General features: G+C 42.9%; 1 protein-coding gene across 2 annotated transcripts in view; it reads right to left on the bottom strand.

Annotated features, from left to right (window-relative positions):
* Positions 1-337: 337 nt before the first annotated feature.
* The window catches only part of nyap1 (neuronal tyrosine phosphorylated phosphoinositide-3-kinase adaptor 1), a 34,486-nt gene continuing 17,582 nt past the window's right edge, over positions 338-17,241 (bottom strand). For both annotated transcript variants that reach the window (XM_084372906.1, XM_084372907.1), the window contains 6 exons: positions 15,859-16,106; positions 7,106-7,470; positions 5,050-7,026; positions 4,725-4,958; positions 3,581-3,687; positions 338-3,006 (listed from right to left, as the gene is read on the bottom strand). In XM_084372906.1, coding sequence (XP_084229032.1) covers positions 2,575-3,006; positions 3,581-3,687; positions 4,725-4,958; positions 5,050-7,026; positions 7,106-7,470; positions 15,859-16,046 — 3,303 coding nt within the window. In that variant the 5' untranslated portion in view covers positions 16,047-16,106 and the 3' untranslated portion in view covers positions 338-2,574. The remainder of the gene's footprint in view (positions 3,007-3,580; positions 3,688-4,724; positions 4,959-5,049; positions 7,027-7,105; positions 7,471-15,858; positions 16,107-17,241) is intronic.

Genomic DNA, 17,241 nt, shown 5'->3' with positions numbered 1-17,241 from the left:
ACCCTTGGGTGTTGGGCAATACGTCCCCTAACCTAACCCTGACTATGAATGCTGGATAAAGTATCCCTAACCCAACCCTAACAATGAATGTTGGATAAAGTATGATGGACTATCTGAGTCTGTATGCAGGTTGAAGCAGTGACTGTATTATCCTGCATGAAGCCACACCAGCTGCAGCAGCAGCAGCAGCAGCAGTGTGGAGTGAAGCTATCGCCCTCACATGGACACTGAGGGTGCTGCAACACCTGCTGCAGAAGTGCAGAGGGAACATGATGTCCACTTCCCCACCGCCTCCTCTGTAAAACCACAGGAGGCATGAAAACATGCAACAGCTCTGTTTGTTGTGTAAAGTTCATTATATAAAATTTATTTTTAATGACAATATCAATGCAAATATAGCACTACAGTGATTTCCAAGGTACACCGTATCTTACCATATCAATATAGTATGGCACTCATATAATGGCCACTGTTTCAGAAGACACACAAAACCAACAGCTTCTGTAAACTAGTTTGGAAATGATACCTAGGGTTCCACATCAGTCTGTGAAAGGAATAAGGTGATGACTCGGTATCTGAAATTAAAACTGGGCACGATAGTCAGTATCATTGGAACATTTTTCAGTGTAAGGAATCTCTGCATGCATTGCACTTGCCCATTTCCTTCACCCTGATCTGTGTTTGTTTGAAAATGGACTCAGTGAGCTCGAAAAAACTTCATCCCCCAAACACGAGCAGGTGGAGCTTAAAAAACAAAAAAAAGGCCAAGCAGTGACTCTCAAACATTTTAGATAGGTCTTCTTTTCACTGAGTGTACTGTACTGTACAGCTTGGTGCTAACTATCATAAAAACAACAACAACCAAGAGACATTCAAGTGCCTTATAATACTATTACAGAAGGGCTCACTCTTCAAGGTACAAACTTCATTTCACGTGGCTTTCAGAAAGAAAACAAATATGTAACAATAACCACTATATTAATAATGTTTGTCATGTAGTTGAATGAACAACACCAGTAGTTCAGGATAGCAGCAAAGTATTCAAAATGTCAAGACGACGAGCTGTTGAAATCTGTACATGAAATCAAAATGGATGTAGAAAACAAAAGAAAGGCATAAATAAAATGATTAACACAGCTTAAAGGGAGTCTTGCATAAATTTAAATAAACAACTGTTGGACTGTGCCTTTCTTTAGAGGGCTTACCATTTATTAGTAGAACTATAAGTAATGCATGGACTGGCTGCAGCAGATAAAGTACTTAATTCTTTTAGAAAAAACAAGTGAACAAAGTTATGTTTTATACAGTATATGCTACATAATATGTATTGATTACAAGTATGAAAATGGAAATAATTGCTACATTTTCAATACAGTTGTACATATCTATTTACAGTACATTAGGGTTTAATTTCTCCTAAGCATATACCATGTTTTTGTGCAGATTGTTCCAGCATTCTGTTTGAGGTGATCAATACTCACAGTCTTATCAGTTGCACCATATTGTACAGTCTGTGTTGATGGGTGTCAGTGCTTGTTTTTCTGTGTGGTGGAACAATCACTAATGTGCAACTGTGGATAAGCATGAGTGATGAAGTCTTTTTGTACCATTGATCTGTATCTATATTTGGCTGGATCTGTCACACCACCTTTACTAATGACACCCCCCCACCCCACCCCCGCCCCGAAGCGATATATTCATCTTTTTGTACAACCACGTGTTATCATAGTGAAGATCTGCTGTATGTAAAAGTCGGACATGATCATCTCTACACATATTCTTTTACAATACTGTATGTCTATCGTGACATGCAGAGAATGACACAGTAAATATGACTTATTCAAGTCTTAGATATGTATGTTAGGCTAGTTGACACAAGTTTTAATTATGTTGCTCCGCCATTTGGGAGCATATTGCTATAAAACTGCAGAAACTTTGAGAAAGTAAATAGATTTACATTACAAATATGCAAACAGATACAGTAGGTAGCTTTAACTCCTCAGTGATGATTATTTGCATCCACAATGACAATCTATTGATACCAAGACATCTCATATGCATTCACGATTTCAAGAAACACTTCGATAACTTATCAATGAGCCTCGCCTTCAGAGCAGTTTCTACGCGTTGGACAACTGTGTGTTGGAGAAAATACATGGTTCTGTTTTTATGTCTCAAGTAGTCAGGAGGAAATTTGGCAACACCAATCTCAGAAAACATCCCACCCATTATTATTGTCTTTGTTTTGTGGCAATAATACTGGTGTTTTTGTGGCAAAAGATCATTGGCAATTAGAACACATCAAAAAGGACGTAGTACAGAGCAAGTACAAATCACCCAGGTGAGAGATTAATTTAGTCTGATTGTAACATTCCCTCTTCTTCACTTCTTTTTTGTTTTTCCCAAACAAGTTCAGTCCTCAATAACCTTCTTTACTGTTCTCAAATCAGTTTATCACACAAGTAGAGCACATTTCACTCTACTGAACCTTCTTATTTATTGTCCAACCATCTCCAGCTCCTCTGTGTGTTCATTCTCTCTTCAGTGCGGTACTTGCTAGCCTGTCTTTCCACCTCAGATAGCCGTGTCCCACACCACGGCCTGCGGCCTTTGGCAGGGTGGCGTGCCAGTCTTACGAGGCTCAGGTGTCCGTCTCCAGCTAGGGAGGATGGGCATGCTGTCCTGCTTGCACAGGCTTTTGTCAGGGCGCCTGTGGGCCTTGATCTCTTTGCACAGGCAGCGTTTACGCTCAATGACTTCCAGCAGCTTGCCGTCTCTCTGGGTCTGCGTTGCGGACGGGGTGGTGCCCCCGCTGACAGGAGGCTGTCCCTGTGCCAGCTGGGCAAGCTGCTGGAACTGCAACTGCAGGTGGTGCTGTTGCTGGAGCTGCTGCAGCTGCTGCTTTAGCTGTAGCTGCTGCTGGTGGAGCTGAAGCTGCTGCTGCTGCCGGGACACGCTGGGACTGCTGGGACTGCAGGGCGCTTGAGACTGGGCCAGACCATGCAGCTGAACAAGAGGGGAAAAAGGGAAGTCAGTGAATTAATGCAGTGTTTATGATACAATTTAAATAACCTGCATGATCACTGCAGTGCTCAGCAGAGACAGCACATGTTGAATAAAACTGTAGTTCTTGTGGACAGCCACCAGGATGCAGCGCTGCTTCACGTATTACAGGTTGAGGGAGGGTCAACCAGCCGCATGAAGACAGTCTCTGCAGCACACTCAAACTGCGTCAGCACTTGCTATGCAGCCAGAATCTGGGCAAAATGTGCTGCTAGAAGACTGCAGCTCATCACTCCAAAACACAGAACAGCATGTTCCCTCATCCACTATTCTGTCTCATTTCCTGATTACATATTAGCCTACGTCATACACCTTTGTGGCTCTTATTCTTTTGAGGCAGGCCAGAACCTTATTCTGCTCAGTGGGCATATCTAGCAGCTATAAATAGATGTGCTGGAGCACTGTCTCTAGCAGAAGGGGAAGTAATAATGAGAACAATATTAATGTTCACTCCCAAATCTACCATGAATGAAGTTAATAGAGTCTATAGTTATGAGGCTGGGTGTTAGTAATTCACCTGATTCAGGGCTTCTCGTGCTGGTAGGCTGCTCTGTCTCTGGACATCTCCTCCACCCACCTGTCTCACTCCAGCAGCAGAGGAGGAGCGGCCCAGCCGCCCCACTTCTGGAAGGAAACAAACATTACACTGTGTGCCTGCTAATGAGAGCAGAACTTTTCATTTTAACACACAGAGTAACACTCATGTGAGTCGAGACAGAGCTTTTGTACATTATGTGCTCATTATATTTTAACCTACAAGATAATTATGAAATTAGCTTATTCTTATGAACAGTGGATGTTGAAGAAACGCATTTTATCAATAATAAGGTATACTTAGAGATCTGCTCTTTGTCTGTTTGTCTGTCAGCTAGATATCTTACATCAGCTTGTAACCAGATTTTCATAAAATTTACTGACTGGAACACGTAATATAATTTAGGGAGCAATCCCAATCTGTAGCTTCCACTGTGCAACAATTACTTTATCCAGACTTAACCAGAGTAAGATCTTCATTCGATTTTCTAAAGAATATATTTGCACAGTTAAAAAATAAGTTTAACACTGAAGTGACTGAAGTGAGTGAAATTAAGTCTAACTGTTTAGCATTGGTGGGGCTTGCACTCCTAATATCATGTTATAAACTGCACCCTGTCTGTATATGTACTTAGCTTAACTAAATTCAATTTTAAAGTGTTATACAACCAGGTTGGTCACGATGTTCATTGTAAACATCACAAAATGGGACCAGGGCTTATGTGCACCTTCTGTTACTGGCTCTGCTTCAAGGAAAGTATTGCACATTCTCAAGGTAAGCTGTGTCTCTGTGTTTCTGGGGAAAGGCCCTGAGCGTCCATGCAAAGAGACTGACAAAGATACAAAGAGCTTCAAGGCTAGTTTCAGTAGAAAGGATGTAATGGAGGTCGTCTCTGCTGGTTTGATTTTTCACCAGAGCTGAATAGGAACTTTAAAGCAGGTAACTATCTTTTCACTAACTTGGGTTGACAGTCACATATGAAGTCAAACAAGGGCAAAAAAAAAAGTAAGCTGTCCATGTTTAAGATACAACAGCAGAGCCAGCAGAAGGATCCCCGTGTGAATGCAATGCTATGGTTCCTTTCTAAATAGGATGCTGTGGTTTTGAACACTAAGTGTTTGCCTACCTCCATTGCGACAGGCAGGGAAGGTCTGGCAGGGAAGAGGCAGACCAACTCTGGGCAGGGCTCTGAAACCCGGGCTATCCACACCGGCCAACGACTCACTATGCGCCCTGCTGCTGGCACTGCTGAAGTGGACTGGGATGCCTGAGTGGCCTCCTCGTGACCCCATGCCGAGGTCCTCCTTATCCATCCTTAACAGAGCGTCAGCACTGCCATTCCACGCACGCCCTTCGTCCTCTGAGACAGGAGAAGGAACAGAATGAATATTTCAAAGCATATTTTACTTAAAAGACTTTGCACTTTGTATTCAAAATGACCTCTGACTTACTCTCTGTCTCTCTGCTCCCATGACTGAAGGACAATTTCCTCTGCATAGGCCAGTAAGATCCCTCATCTGCAGCTAAGCTGGCACTGCTATCCCAAGGCATGAAGCCAACTTTGGACTGGAGGGACGCAGCAGACCCTCCGTTACTCTTGGATGCCCCTTCTACGCCGGTGAGACTCGAGGGCTGTTGCAGAGACGGCGTATGAGAGCTCCCTCTCAGGCTCTCGTAAGCCGGCGGTCTCCGGAAACCACCGGAGGGGTAGGTCCACAGCAAGGGGCTGTCCGAGGAGGGAGGCTTATATGCCGGCAGGCCGTGTGGAGTGTGAGAGCGGAGATGGGGACGAGAATGAGGACGCTGGGATGAGGATAATGGCGTGGGGGTTGAGCTGGTGCTGCTTTGAGATGTGGAGGGAAGGTGATCCAACTGTAAGGAGTACGGCCCTCCATCCCTGTCCCTATCTCTTTCTCTGTCTCGGTCCCTATCTCTTTCTCTGTCTCGGTCCCTATCTCTTTCTCTTTCTCGGTCCCGATCTCTTTCCCTGTCCCGATCTCTTTCCCTGTCCCTGTCTCTTTCTCTGTCCCTGTCCTTATCCCTATGTCTGTCACTGTCCCGGTCCCTGTCCCTGTCCCTGTCCCTATCTCTATCTCTATCTCTATCTCTATCCCTATCTCTGTCCTTGTCCTTCTCTTTGTCTCTCTCCCTGTCCCTGTCTCTACCTCTATCCCTATCCCTTTCTCTATCTCGGTCCCTGTCCTTATCCCTGTCTTTGTCTCTGTCTCTGTCTCTGTCTCTGTCTCTATCTCTGTCTCTGTCCCTATCCTTATCCCTCTCTCCTTTATCAGACTTCAAGAGGAAGCTCACAGACTTCCCTTCCTTTCCTGTACCCGAGGTTTGCGTCTGGACCGTGGAAGTCTGAGAGCTGCTCTTGTTCGGAACAGGCGAGTCTCCTCTCTCTGGCTTACGATAGTGGTGGTAGTGCGAGGGGCGGTGGTGAGGGTGGTGGTGGTGATGGGAGAAAGGGGAGGTGGATTTGGAGGAGGGGGGCAGAGGCGTGGAGTGGCTCCTGGCTCTCAGTCCAGGAGCAGGACATAACTGTGAATCTCTGCTGTGTTTGTCCTGCTGGGATGCACTTCCTCCTGATGACTCCTTGGAGCCAGACAGGGACGTAGGAACATTAGAAGAAGTCGAGGAGGAGGTGCTGGCTTGAGTTGTCACGCTGGATGTTTGAGTTCCCATTTTAGCAGAAGATCCCTTGTTTTGCACTCCTACCCCGCTGGAGGCTGCTGCCGGCTGAGGGAAGGCCAGCAGCGGGGGTCGATGCTGGAGAAGATTGGGGAAAGGGGCCGGGATCTTTGTGTTGGTCTCTGGCTCGGATTTACTCCCCTGCAGCAGGTAGGGAGTAGGAGCTCGTGGAGTGTGTGGACTGGCGGAGAGGACCTGGGGGACAGGGGTGGAGGATGCGGAGGAAGGCAGAGGAGACGAATGGGAAATCGACACAGTAGCTTTGGGTTTGGAGTAGGAAGGCGAGGAGGAGGAGGGGCGTGGCAGAGAGGAGGAGGTGCTAGAGGAGGAAGGGGTGACGTGAAAGTGTTTAGAGTTTCTCAGTTTCTCGTGTTTTGGGGGGAGGTGTCTCTGGGACTCTCTGTCCTCTTGCAGTGGGTATTTCATCTCCTCATAGATGGCCTCACTCTGGTCTGAGTCAGAGTCAGGCGTGGTGGCCACAGGGGTGACAGGGTGGGGGGTGGCCGTCTGGCTGTCTCTGGTGAACACTTGGCCCACCATCTCTATATAGACCGGCTCGTCCTCCCCATCTCCTGTCTGGATCTGAGAGTCTGCTGCCTGGAAAGGCAAGGATGCGGCAGAGGGAGGCACACGTGGAGGAAGAGGGTCAAAGGAAAGCTGGGTACTGGGGCTTCTCTTGGGCTTTAAAGGAGGCACCTTCTTTGATCCGATCTCTCCAGAGTCAGACTTCTTCATGGCTGTTGAAGAGAACAAATGCAGTTCAAGAAAAAGATCATTTTAATCTGTAGATTATGCAACCGAGAACAAATTTCTCACCATTTTTCTTCTCTGAGTGTTTAGACTGTGAGTGACTGGACTGAGGAGGCGGCGTATCGGGAAGTCCTCTGCTGTCGGCGGATGAGGAGCTGAGGCGTGTGCTGGGGTGACGTTTGGGTTTGGCCGGCGGGCAGCGACCACCATGTTGGGACTGGGTGTCAGAGTAATCTCCATTCTCCAGACTCGTATCTCCGGCGCCGACAGCGTGGCAGGACTGCGAGCGTGGCGCCATGGCGGAGGCACAAGAGTGAGGGGACAGGTCCTGGGAGGCCGGCATGGTCATGAAACCCATTCGGAAGTGCCGGCGGAAAGAAGCCAAATCTCTGACTTTGCCAACAGTGGCTGAGGGGTCGTTTTGGGTGGAGCTGCAGTTCAGGAACAGGGATGGGAAGGAAAATAATGAAGCATGACGGAATCATAGTTAAGAGCAAAACATTCATGTACAAGCCTTTATATTGACCTCCCTCTTTCCCCACTCTCTCTTTGCTCTTCAAACATGGCCTGTGCAATAAAGAAATGCCTGCAGGGTTTTTTCCCTGCAAAAGTGAAAGCCCTGGAGGCTCCTCCGTCGTTCGCATTCGCATATCTTTCCATCTGAATTCCTCCACATCTGCTTCCACCTCAAACACATTCAATTAGGAAATCAATTCCCCTGTCAGAAACACTCTGTGTGTACTCTGTGCTGCTGGAATTCCCTTATTCTTCATATCTTTATATCCTCAACCCACATCTGTAGTCTGCTCTCATGATCGCCAGAAGCCTTTAATCCGTTACCATGGGAACAGTTGTGATTTTCATGTATTTGATAGTTTTTTTCTTTGAAAATCATCAATGATATGAGCTCCCACAACAATAAATAAAACTGTCAAAGAGAAAAAATAACAAAGTGTTACAAACTGAAACCGCACAGTAGTCGGAATTTCATCTGTTATATTCTCATTGGGCATGTTAAATGTACTTTATACATTTTATTCTGTTTACGATATTGGATCCAGATCCTTATTATTATCTCTAGTGATACTAGCATGCACAGAATGCTATGGTCCTGTTTGCAGTTTACAAAAATTCAAATAAGTTATATGAAAATATAAAAAATTAATGTTGGAAGGCATCGTATTTATACAACCCAGACCCACAAATTTGGTGAAATAATTATTTTAAAATGACGAACAGGAAATCAGAATAAACAACACATTTGAGGCATCAGTGTCAGCTTTCCAAGCTGTTGACATAAAACTGTGAGGGCCCTGCTGAGTTCACCAAAGCCTTACAAAATTGCTTCTGATAACCCTCTGCTTGCTCCTCTGCTTCAGAGATGTGTGCTGCAATGGTGTGATGCCCTCTCCAGGGGTGTTATGTTGCTTCACCCCACAGCAACACAAGACAAGCTCCTGGCCTTTAAGCTCACTTCGATTGAATAGGGTTGACTTACTTTCCCTGTACGACAGACTTTTCCTCAACATGGCTACTATGAAGTTACTATACTGTAGACTGTCACATCTGTGTTGGAACAAGCCATTAAAAGGATTAAAAAGATATGAGCGATAAGGTAAGTATCCACATTTCATCAGGGTGATTCCTATTCTACGTTTGTGTTGATCATATCTCAGCCACAGGGACTCAGGGAGCACATCTGGATATCCACATCTGTGTCTACACATTTGAGGCTGCAAGAAATTGTGTTTCTGAGTGTGTAATTAAATAGCTCAAACGCACGATTATTCGGTGTGTAAAAGATTCATCATGGCGACATATGACTACGGGTCATGCAGCGCTCTCTTTTAGATCAGTTGCGGCCCCCGTGAGGCAGTGAAGCACAGAAGGAGACAATTGGAGCTTACAATTTGCAGTCAACATGGCAGGCAGCAGAAGCAGAGCAGAGGCCGCTCATCACTGGGAACACAGAGGCTCCTATTGGCTCCCTTGTCAAATCACTGTGTGTGAGGCAGCGGCTGTGTGCGCCTGTATATGTTGTTTTTATGCGTGTGGTATAGCAACAGAACATGCTTGCATCTGCACAAGCATGTGCCCTTGAATGTCTGTGGAGATGCGCTTGTGACTCCTCACAATCGACATAGTTACTACAGGGCCAAATTTAGCCCAGAACAGAGGCTCAGCAGCTCCTTGAAGTGCTCTGTTTGTTTTTTTCTCATTTCTTATAGGGCAGAAGAAGCTCTAAACATCTGAAAGCCAAAGACTCTGAGAGTATCTGGACTCTTAGCCTTTATTCGCTTCTCTTTCTTGCTACTCTACATTGTATGCCTAGTTTATAGCAATGGGCACTAAAAGCAGTAGTTTGACATTTTGGGAAATACGCTTCTCTTCCTGAAGGTAAGACTGAAAATGGGGAAACTGTTAGCCTGACTCCATCGTGCTGGACGCTCGTAAATTGCATAAAGAGGCACAGTGGACCCTGTAGATCCTGTGGACACGTACCACCATTCGCCCGCTCACCTGTTTATTCCCCTCATCAGCCCTGGTCGTCTGCATTTGGGTCGACTGTCCCTCTGCCCTACAACTCCTCAAATTCTGCATTTTCTCTAGTGTTTCATGGTTCTTGTGCACTGCTTGAATAATAATTTGAAGAGGTTGAGCCTTGATAATTCATGACAACATGAAAAGCTCGTTAATTACTTGTATGATCTGATTCCTGTGCAAATATCCATCTTCACATGATCTGATGTGCTGTTTTATTCATGAATAGAGCCTAATCAGTAACAATTAATCCACCAGAGTTAATCAATGAGAAATAGTTCAAGGAAGTTTCCTCTCCTCCTCTTGTGCAAAGTTCAAGTCTGGAACTTACTTATCTGCATACAGAGACACACATACACTCGAGAACAAAAACAATCTTTGTGCTGTAATAAAATCTTGTCTTTTATATCTTCAGAATCACAAGACTGGCAGCAGATGAAGGTTCCATATTCATTGAAACGAGCACTAGAAACAAGCAGGGAGGATTGAACATCATTGCCGCTGCCAATCAAACCATGTGAGGTCACCCGCTGCTCCTCTGTAGCCTTCTGAACAACACCTTTGGTATATTTATCTTTGGACAGACTCTTGAATACCACCTCTGCCTCAGAGTGCCAGATATTCTCAAGAGCTTGTAAGACTGTGGTGATAAAGGTTTTGCTGCAAAAATCCAGTTTAGATAATTCTGCCCCCAGCAGCTACCGTCCTATTTCTAATTTACCTTTGTGGGCCAAAGTTTAAGAGTAGGTTATGTTTAAACAGTGAAAAAATATTATCTTTGGGAACATGCATTCTGGTTTAAGGGCAAATAAGAGCAGTTAAGTCATCTCTTGTTAAAGTCTGAGATGGGTTAAGGTTGAGCAGCTGACGTTGGGTGTGCAGCTGCCCTCGTTCTGTTGGACCTTACTGACATATTTGACACAAGACATGACACTTTAATTGATTGCCTTAAGTTATGGGTTGGCTCTAGCATGGTTTTAAATGGATCTGGGAGAGTCAGGAAGAAAATTACATAAAAAAATCAAACCGCCTGGTGGTTTGACTCAAAGCAAGAAAGCACTATTGATTTTTCTAACAGTATTATTGTAGTACTGTTCACCAGCATGTGAGTCACATGTTGTAGGTGCCCTTTAAGCAACCAACATACATGACTACATCTCCACAATGAATACTTGTCTTTGTCTGCCTGAAATTCAAGTTTAGATTTTACCTCAATTTTGGGTTTTTTTTATTTACATGACAAAGACTTTTCTTCTCTATTCACACCATAACTGAATGAACTTTACAGTAGAGTGGGTTTTGGCAGTGCTCTGAATAATGATGAAATACCTCTCATCTGTGGGTTTGATGGACGCTTTAAAGGGACAAAACAGGAATGTGAATCTTGGACTGACTCCCCGTTTATCTAAATATATAGCAGGCAATTCAGAAGTGACTCAGAGTATCAGGTCAATGATTTGATACAATTGCATAAAGTTAAGACTCGATCTGAATTTGGACAAATTTGATGGAACAAATGTTACTTCTTTGTTTTAAATCCCAAGCTTGTTGTAGAACAGCAACATTGTTTATATATTAACAGCATGCAACGGCATGACTAATGATCACACTCAGACAGTGCTATCCAATCAGATCAATTAAATAATGTATCCATCTCCTGGAAAAATACAGATCATGACTGAATTTTCATTTTTGGGTGAACTCATCCTTGTTCCTCTAGCTGTTAGCCTCCTTGCCACTGGGTTCTCATCACTGAAAAGTGTGCTGATGACACTGTATGTTGGATATATCATTATGGATTTACTGTACAGAGACCCCCAATAGACACCCGACTGCCAGGCTGGATTATTCAGCTTCTCAAAGAGCTACGATTATAGTGAATAGCTCATTGGAAAGCTCTGGCTTTTAGCCTCCTTGCTAGCTGGGTCTAATCGCCGACAAGAGGACAGAAGACACTGTATATTGGATTTATTATTATGGATTCACTGAATAAAGACCCTCAAAAGACACCTGAATTCCTGGCTGGATGATAAAACTGCAGTAAGAGTCGCATCAGAGGTCTCGCTGGAACAGCACAACCATCAGCTTCAGGGAGCAAAAATAAAGTAAAGGAGCTACGACTTATGGTTCAAAAGTTATGAAATCATTCCTAAATGATGCCAAGTCTCGTCATAGACGACAACGCCGGTAGCGTTAACTGTGACTTAAGCGCAAAATCATGTATAAGTACATTATAAGACCTTAAGTTTGAAATCCAAATTATCTTATTTCTGAAGTCTAGACTTCACACAAGTGATCTTCCTGCTGGCTATGTAGGGTTACTGCAGTTTGGGATGCATGTGGCATTATTTGTCAACCCACCATTTAATCCACCATATAATATATGTTTCCTGGCAACGATCTAACCTAGCTGTGATCTTGTCTTCCAAAAAGTAGAGTTTCTCTCTTCCTCCATGCCTATTCTTGGCCAAATCCTCATTTTTGCTTGCAATACAGGGGAAATCATAAGGCAGGTTTCCATCAATTAAAGTTTATTTGAGATGTATTTATTTTCTTTTATGATCCATTTATGATTTGATTTATGATTTATGATTTATGATTTATGATTTATTATCCATATCTGCATTGTTTCTTTCAAATCTTTTCTTTCAAATATCAATACAAAACTCATACACAGTGTCCTTCCCAGCAAATACATCTTATCACTTCACCGCTGTAAAGCCAACATGACCTCTTTTTAAATCCCGAACAGACTGCAAGTTGTTTCTCCAAACCTCCCTGCTTGGCTTTGGACTTGATTATCTATGGAGGACCAAGACAGACTAAATAATTGTCACAAAACAATTTGTAAACATTGATAAATTACATTCTGACATTCTTCTAAAAAAAATAGGGCAGCAAATTGGATGTATTTTGACAGATTTTATGATTGTGATATCATTCATGTTCAGTGGGAATTTTTGTATTTTTACCGAAAAAAACTACTAAAATCATAATGATGAGACATTTGTTTGGTCTGTACCAAACAAACATCTGGATATCAAGATTTGTTGACCATCTCTGCAGCACCACAGTACTTCATTATACAGTCATTCTGTTTTTCTCACATATTTTACGTTCATGAAAAAATACAGCTTCTTGCAATTTGGATATTGCACTTGGCCACATTGCATTTTGATAATATTCTGATTAATTGTGCAGCCCTTTAAAAAAAAAAAAAGAATCCTCTTTTAATTATGTTTACATGTGGATTCCAACATTTATTTACCTTTAATTAGCTGTACGGTCTTTTTTCAAAATTAATTGATTGAATTTGATTTGTATTCTTAATCCTTTTCCAATTTCCATGATTGTAATGATTTCTTTCATTTATCTTTTATTAACCCTCTTTTTGAAATTGTCAATCTGAACATCAGTTACTGAACTGCCTTCAACGGCTTTAATTTGCAGGTCTTTTTCAGTCCTCCATATATCTTTACATACACTGGAGGTGCCAGGCTCCACCCATGGCAGCCCATTCACTCCGGTCTCATAATTCTCTGTAAGAAATAATAAAAGCCTCAGCTGGCAGCAGGGTTTTCTGCCACCAGTCATCACTACTGGGAATAGTCTGTCTGCCTGTGTTAGCGCCACAAAAAACAGTCTCTATTTTTAAAAACTCATATTGAAACTCACCTATTTACCATTCTGTATCTCCACAGCCGTCTCTGCTTTTTAAATGTGATTTCTCTCCTGAGGGCCTCGAGATCTCAAACTGTCTACTGGTGCCCTTCATACCTCTTCCTCTGTCCCTCCACCCTGCCTCACTCCCAGCAGCTCTGCGGTCGCTGTCGGTCCTGCCTCGAAGTCTGTTTGGTTTCCATCCCCTTCATCCCTGTGCGGTTTCCTCCCTGACCCTGCCCTGTTCGTAATCATCACTGGTCATGTCCTGCTTCTCACCTCTGCTGCTCTGACTCTGCTTTCATCGCTCATCATGTCCCGCTGTCCCACTTGCTGCCCTACACCTCCACTGGCTTGAAGCTGCCATGACGTTGATCTCTGCTGCCAACACGAGTGCCTCCAATTACTGCTGTGAGTCAGAAAGCAGCGGACGGTGCCTCTAAACAAACTGAATTGTTGTCTTTGATGCTCTCCTTCTCCTCTGCGGCACAAATAGGCCTGTACACAGTGTGGAGTTTGGTGAATTATAGGTGACTCACTTTTTGAACAGTACATCTCTCCGCTGTCCCTGAAACACTCGCTCAGATACACAAAATCACGGGCTTGCACACACTTCACATCAAAAAACTGTCACCAAACTGTGATGATTTATTGCTGCCGACACCTGTTTTATAGAGTGACTGAATTACCTCTATAATGAATAGTTTTTTTAATGCTTGAGTTTCTTTCCGTATGTCAGTTTAAATAAATTAGATTTCAATCTAAAATCACATTAAATGTTTATCCAAGACTTAATTGCTATTATCCTTATTATCATTATTAATATTATTGACCAGCACTTAGTCTGCGTTGTGATTTATTATGATTACTTTTCCCCTCTGCTGGAAGACGTCCAAAGAGAGAAGCTGGAGCTGATGCATCAGCAGCTAACTGTGGTGTAATGGTGGAGAAATTAGAGCCCTGAACACACACTGCACCCTGTTTAACAACATCTCTTCAATCCTACTGAAACAGCGCTGGCAGGGTGTGGTGGAGGAAGTATTCAGATTCTTTTACTTATGTAAAATTACTTATGTAAAAGTACCAATACATCCATCTCCATTATATGCAAAAGTCCTAACCAAGGGTAGGTTAGTTGTTGTCGGGTAGTTTAGTCCAGTGGTTCCCAACCTGTGGGTCAGTGCCCCTCCAAAGGGTCACATGATAAATAAGAGGGGTTGTGAGATGATTAATGGGATAGGACAAAACTAAGTTATGATATATAAGTTTATGATCATTTTTAAAAATTGTATCTAATCATAGCTTTTTTTGGAATATTGGATAATTCTACGCATTTGGGCATCAACCAGTCATTTAAATGAAACTCTCTATAAAGTTTACAGGGTAATTAATTATTTGGTGGAACATCTGAAACATGACAAAGAGCCCCAACTAACTTTTTTCATAGATGTCACAAGTAAAAAAGGTTGGGAAACACTGGTTTAATTCTCAATATAGTAACAGTAGTATAAAGCCTTTTGTGGCTCCAGAGGAAACTGCATGTGCTCTTATAATTTGCCTCCAGTGACATCACTCAGTGGGTAGGCTGCATTGTGGGTAATGTAGGCAACAGATTTTAAAAAGAAGAATGTGTGGAATAAAAAGGTGATATCTCTGGAAATACTGTATCAATTGTCATCATTTGTTTAATTGTCCAAAACGCGTCCAACAGTTAAACGAGTCAAAAGCCAAACCAGGCACCACCATTACCCATAATGCAATTTAACCACTGAGTGGTTGATGGTTATTTATCAGATTACATGCAGCTTCCTCTGGAGTCACAAAAGGCTTTATACTAATTTTCTAGATGAGAAGTACTCCCCAAGACCTGTAAACACACTTTAACGTGAAAATTGGCGGAGTTACCCTTTAAGTGGCATAAATTGGAAACACTAAAGTAAAGTAAAAATACATCAAAAATGTATGTAAGTATAGTACTTGAGTAAATGTATTTGCTTTCCACCATTGATGACAGGCTGAGCTTTGGACCTGCACTTCCTGTTGTTACTAAATATTCCATAAAGAGGTTTCTTAATCCACTTCCTTTTGATAGAAAACAGTTTGTATGTGCTTGAAATAAACTTTTTGGCAACCTACACAGCGCCTGTCTTCACTGATACAACCAAACTTCCATTTTTGAATTCTTCTCACTTCACAGGACAACTGGATTTTCAAGTGTTAAAGGAGCAGCTGACCCACATTCCTCCTCCTGTTCTGTACTGTATTCAGAACAAACTGCCTCACTGAAGCTTAAAGGTAAGACCCTCCGAGGAAAATACACAATGCAAGACAAAATAATCACACGTGTACTCAGATCAATGTTTCTTCAGTTTTGCCCTCTGACATTTTGCCTTACATTATAGTAGTTTATCTCAACTACAGAACATATTAAGTTCATTATGAAGCCCTTCTATGCAAATTTGCCCAAGGCGCGAACCCTTCTGGCTTCATGAACTGTGCTTGGAATTAAGATTTTGAAATTAAACTCATTCACGCTGGCTAAGAGGTTTATATCCCCGGTGAACTGAACCCTAATGTAATCCTATACATGCAGAGCTCCTGTGAGCTGATCCTCTCACCTCTTTTTACTGCCCTCTTGGTCCCTCTGCCGCCAGTCCAAACGGCTCTTACGATACAGCAGGTTCATGTCGCTGCGGGGTCGCTCCTCCTCGCAGCCTATCACAGCGCAGTGTAGCCGCTTGCTTCGCCTCTCTATGTCACGCAGGAAATGCTCGACTGCCACATCCTGGGCAGAGCCAGAGCTCATGGTATAGAAGAAGACTCGGGAGAACGGGACGTATGTCACAGGCAGCCTCCTCCAACTCACCTAAACAAGAAGAAACAAGGGCAACGTTTGAGCTCATTAATCTTTAAAAAATGTGTTCAACAGCTTCCCAGCCTACTTGCAGCTGACGAGATTGACAGTGATTACTTTGTGATGTGGAGACACACTATGAAACCCAAATAATCAAACCCAAATTACTGGCAGAACTTTAGGGGAGTCATTGCTTATCATGCCTGCTGTGTCAGAGCGAACAATCCTGCCCATTACTCCAACTGGCAGCCTTCAAAGCACAGACACAGTGATGCATGATGATGGAGCTTGCAGTTTTGTTTACCCCAACCTCTAGCGTATCACATGAAAACTATTTATATTTTCATTATCCAGTTATGAATATTTGAGTAAGCATGGTAACTCAGCTGCAGAGCGTCTCTGGCTGCAGGCCCCGGGATGGCCTAGCTAAGCCTGTCTGCTAGCCAGACAGTAATGTGGTTTGTCATATGTAGCGCATGCACAGCTTCCTACTCACGCTCACCCCATGAGAAGTCAGGCTTGTTGTGGGGCAGATATCGGAGGGCCCAACTGTGTTTCCACATTGGAGAATGTGAGTGTGCAACGCAATTGGCTAAGAAAAGCGCAGCTGTCAGCTGATGCACGTTTCCAGTGTTTTTATAGAAACAGATTGAATGTTTTTTATTGGTGGACACTGGAGCATTATTATTGGTGCTTTGGCAACTGTTTGTTTTGAGTAGAGCAGCATTGTTGGTGACCAAAGCTGAATCAGTGGCTTCATATGAGATGCATTAAGCTCCACAGTTTCATATATTGTGTTGGAGGAAGTAATCAGATCTGTTACTTAAGTAAAGGTACAGATACATGCTGCATTGAAAATGTCAATCATTCAAATAAAAAGCAGCAATTGGCAAATAATTTTCTGTCAGTCGAATAATTGATTAATCCACTGAATATTTCTTGTATAAAATGTTTGGTAGTTTATGAAAACATCATATTTTATAATCTCATCATATGTTTTGTGTGGACTTGTGCAGTACAGTAAGTAAACTAAAATAAAATTTGTACTCGGTATTTAAAGAGTCTTCTGTCTCACAAAAGCAGAAAGTAAAATGAAATATATTACAAAACTAATCATGCTCTCTACTTGATACGTTTTAAAACCACA

Source organism: Pagrus pagrus (assembly GCF_965226575.1).
Source record: "Pagrus pagrus genome assembly, chromosome: 14".
In the NCBI taxonomy this organism is placed as follows: Eukaryota; Metazoa; Chordata; class Actinopteri; order Spariformes; family Sparidae; genus Pagrus; species Pagrus pagrus.
The sequence above is the reverse complement of the archived record's forward strand: the minus strand, read 5'-3'. Positions and strand labels throughout refer to the sequence as shown.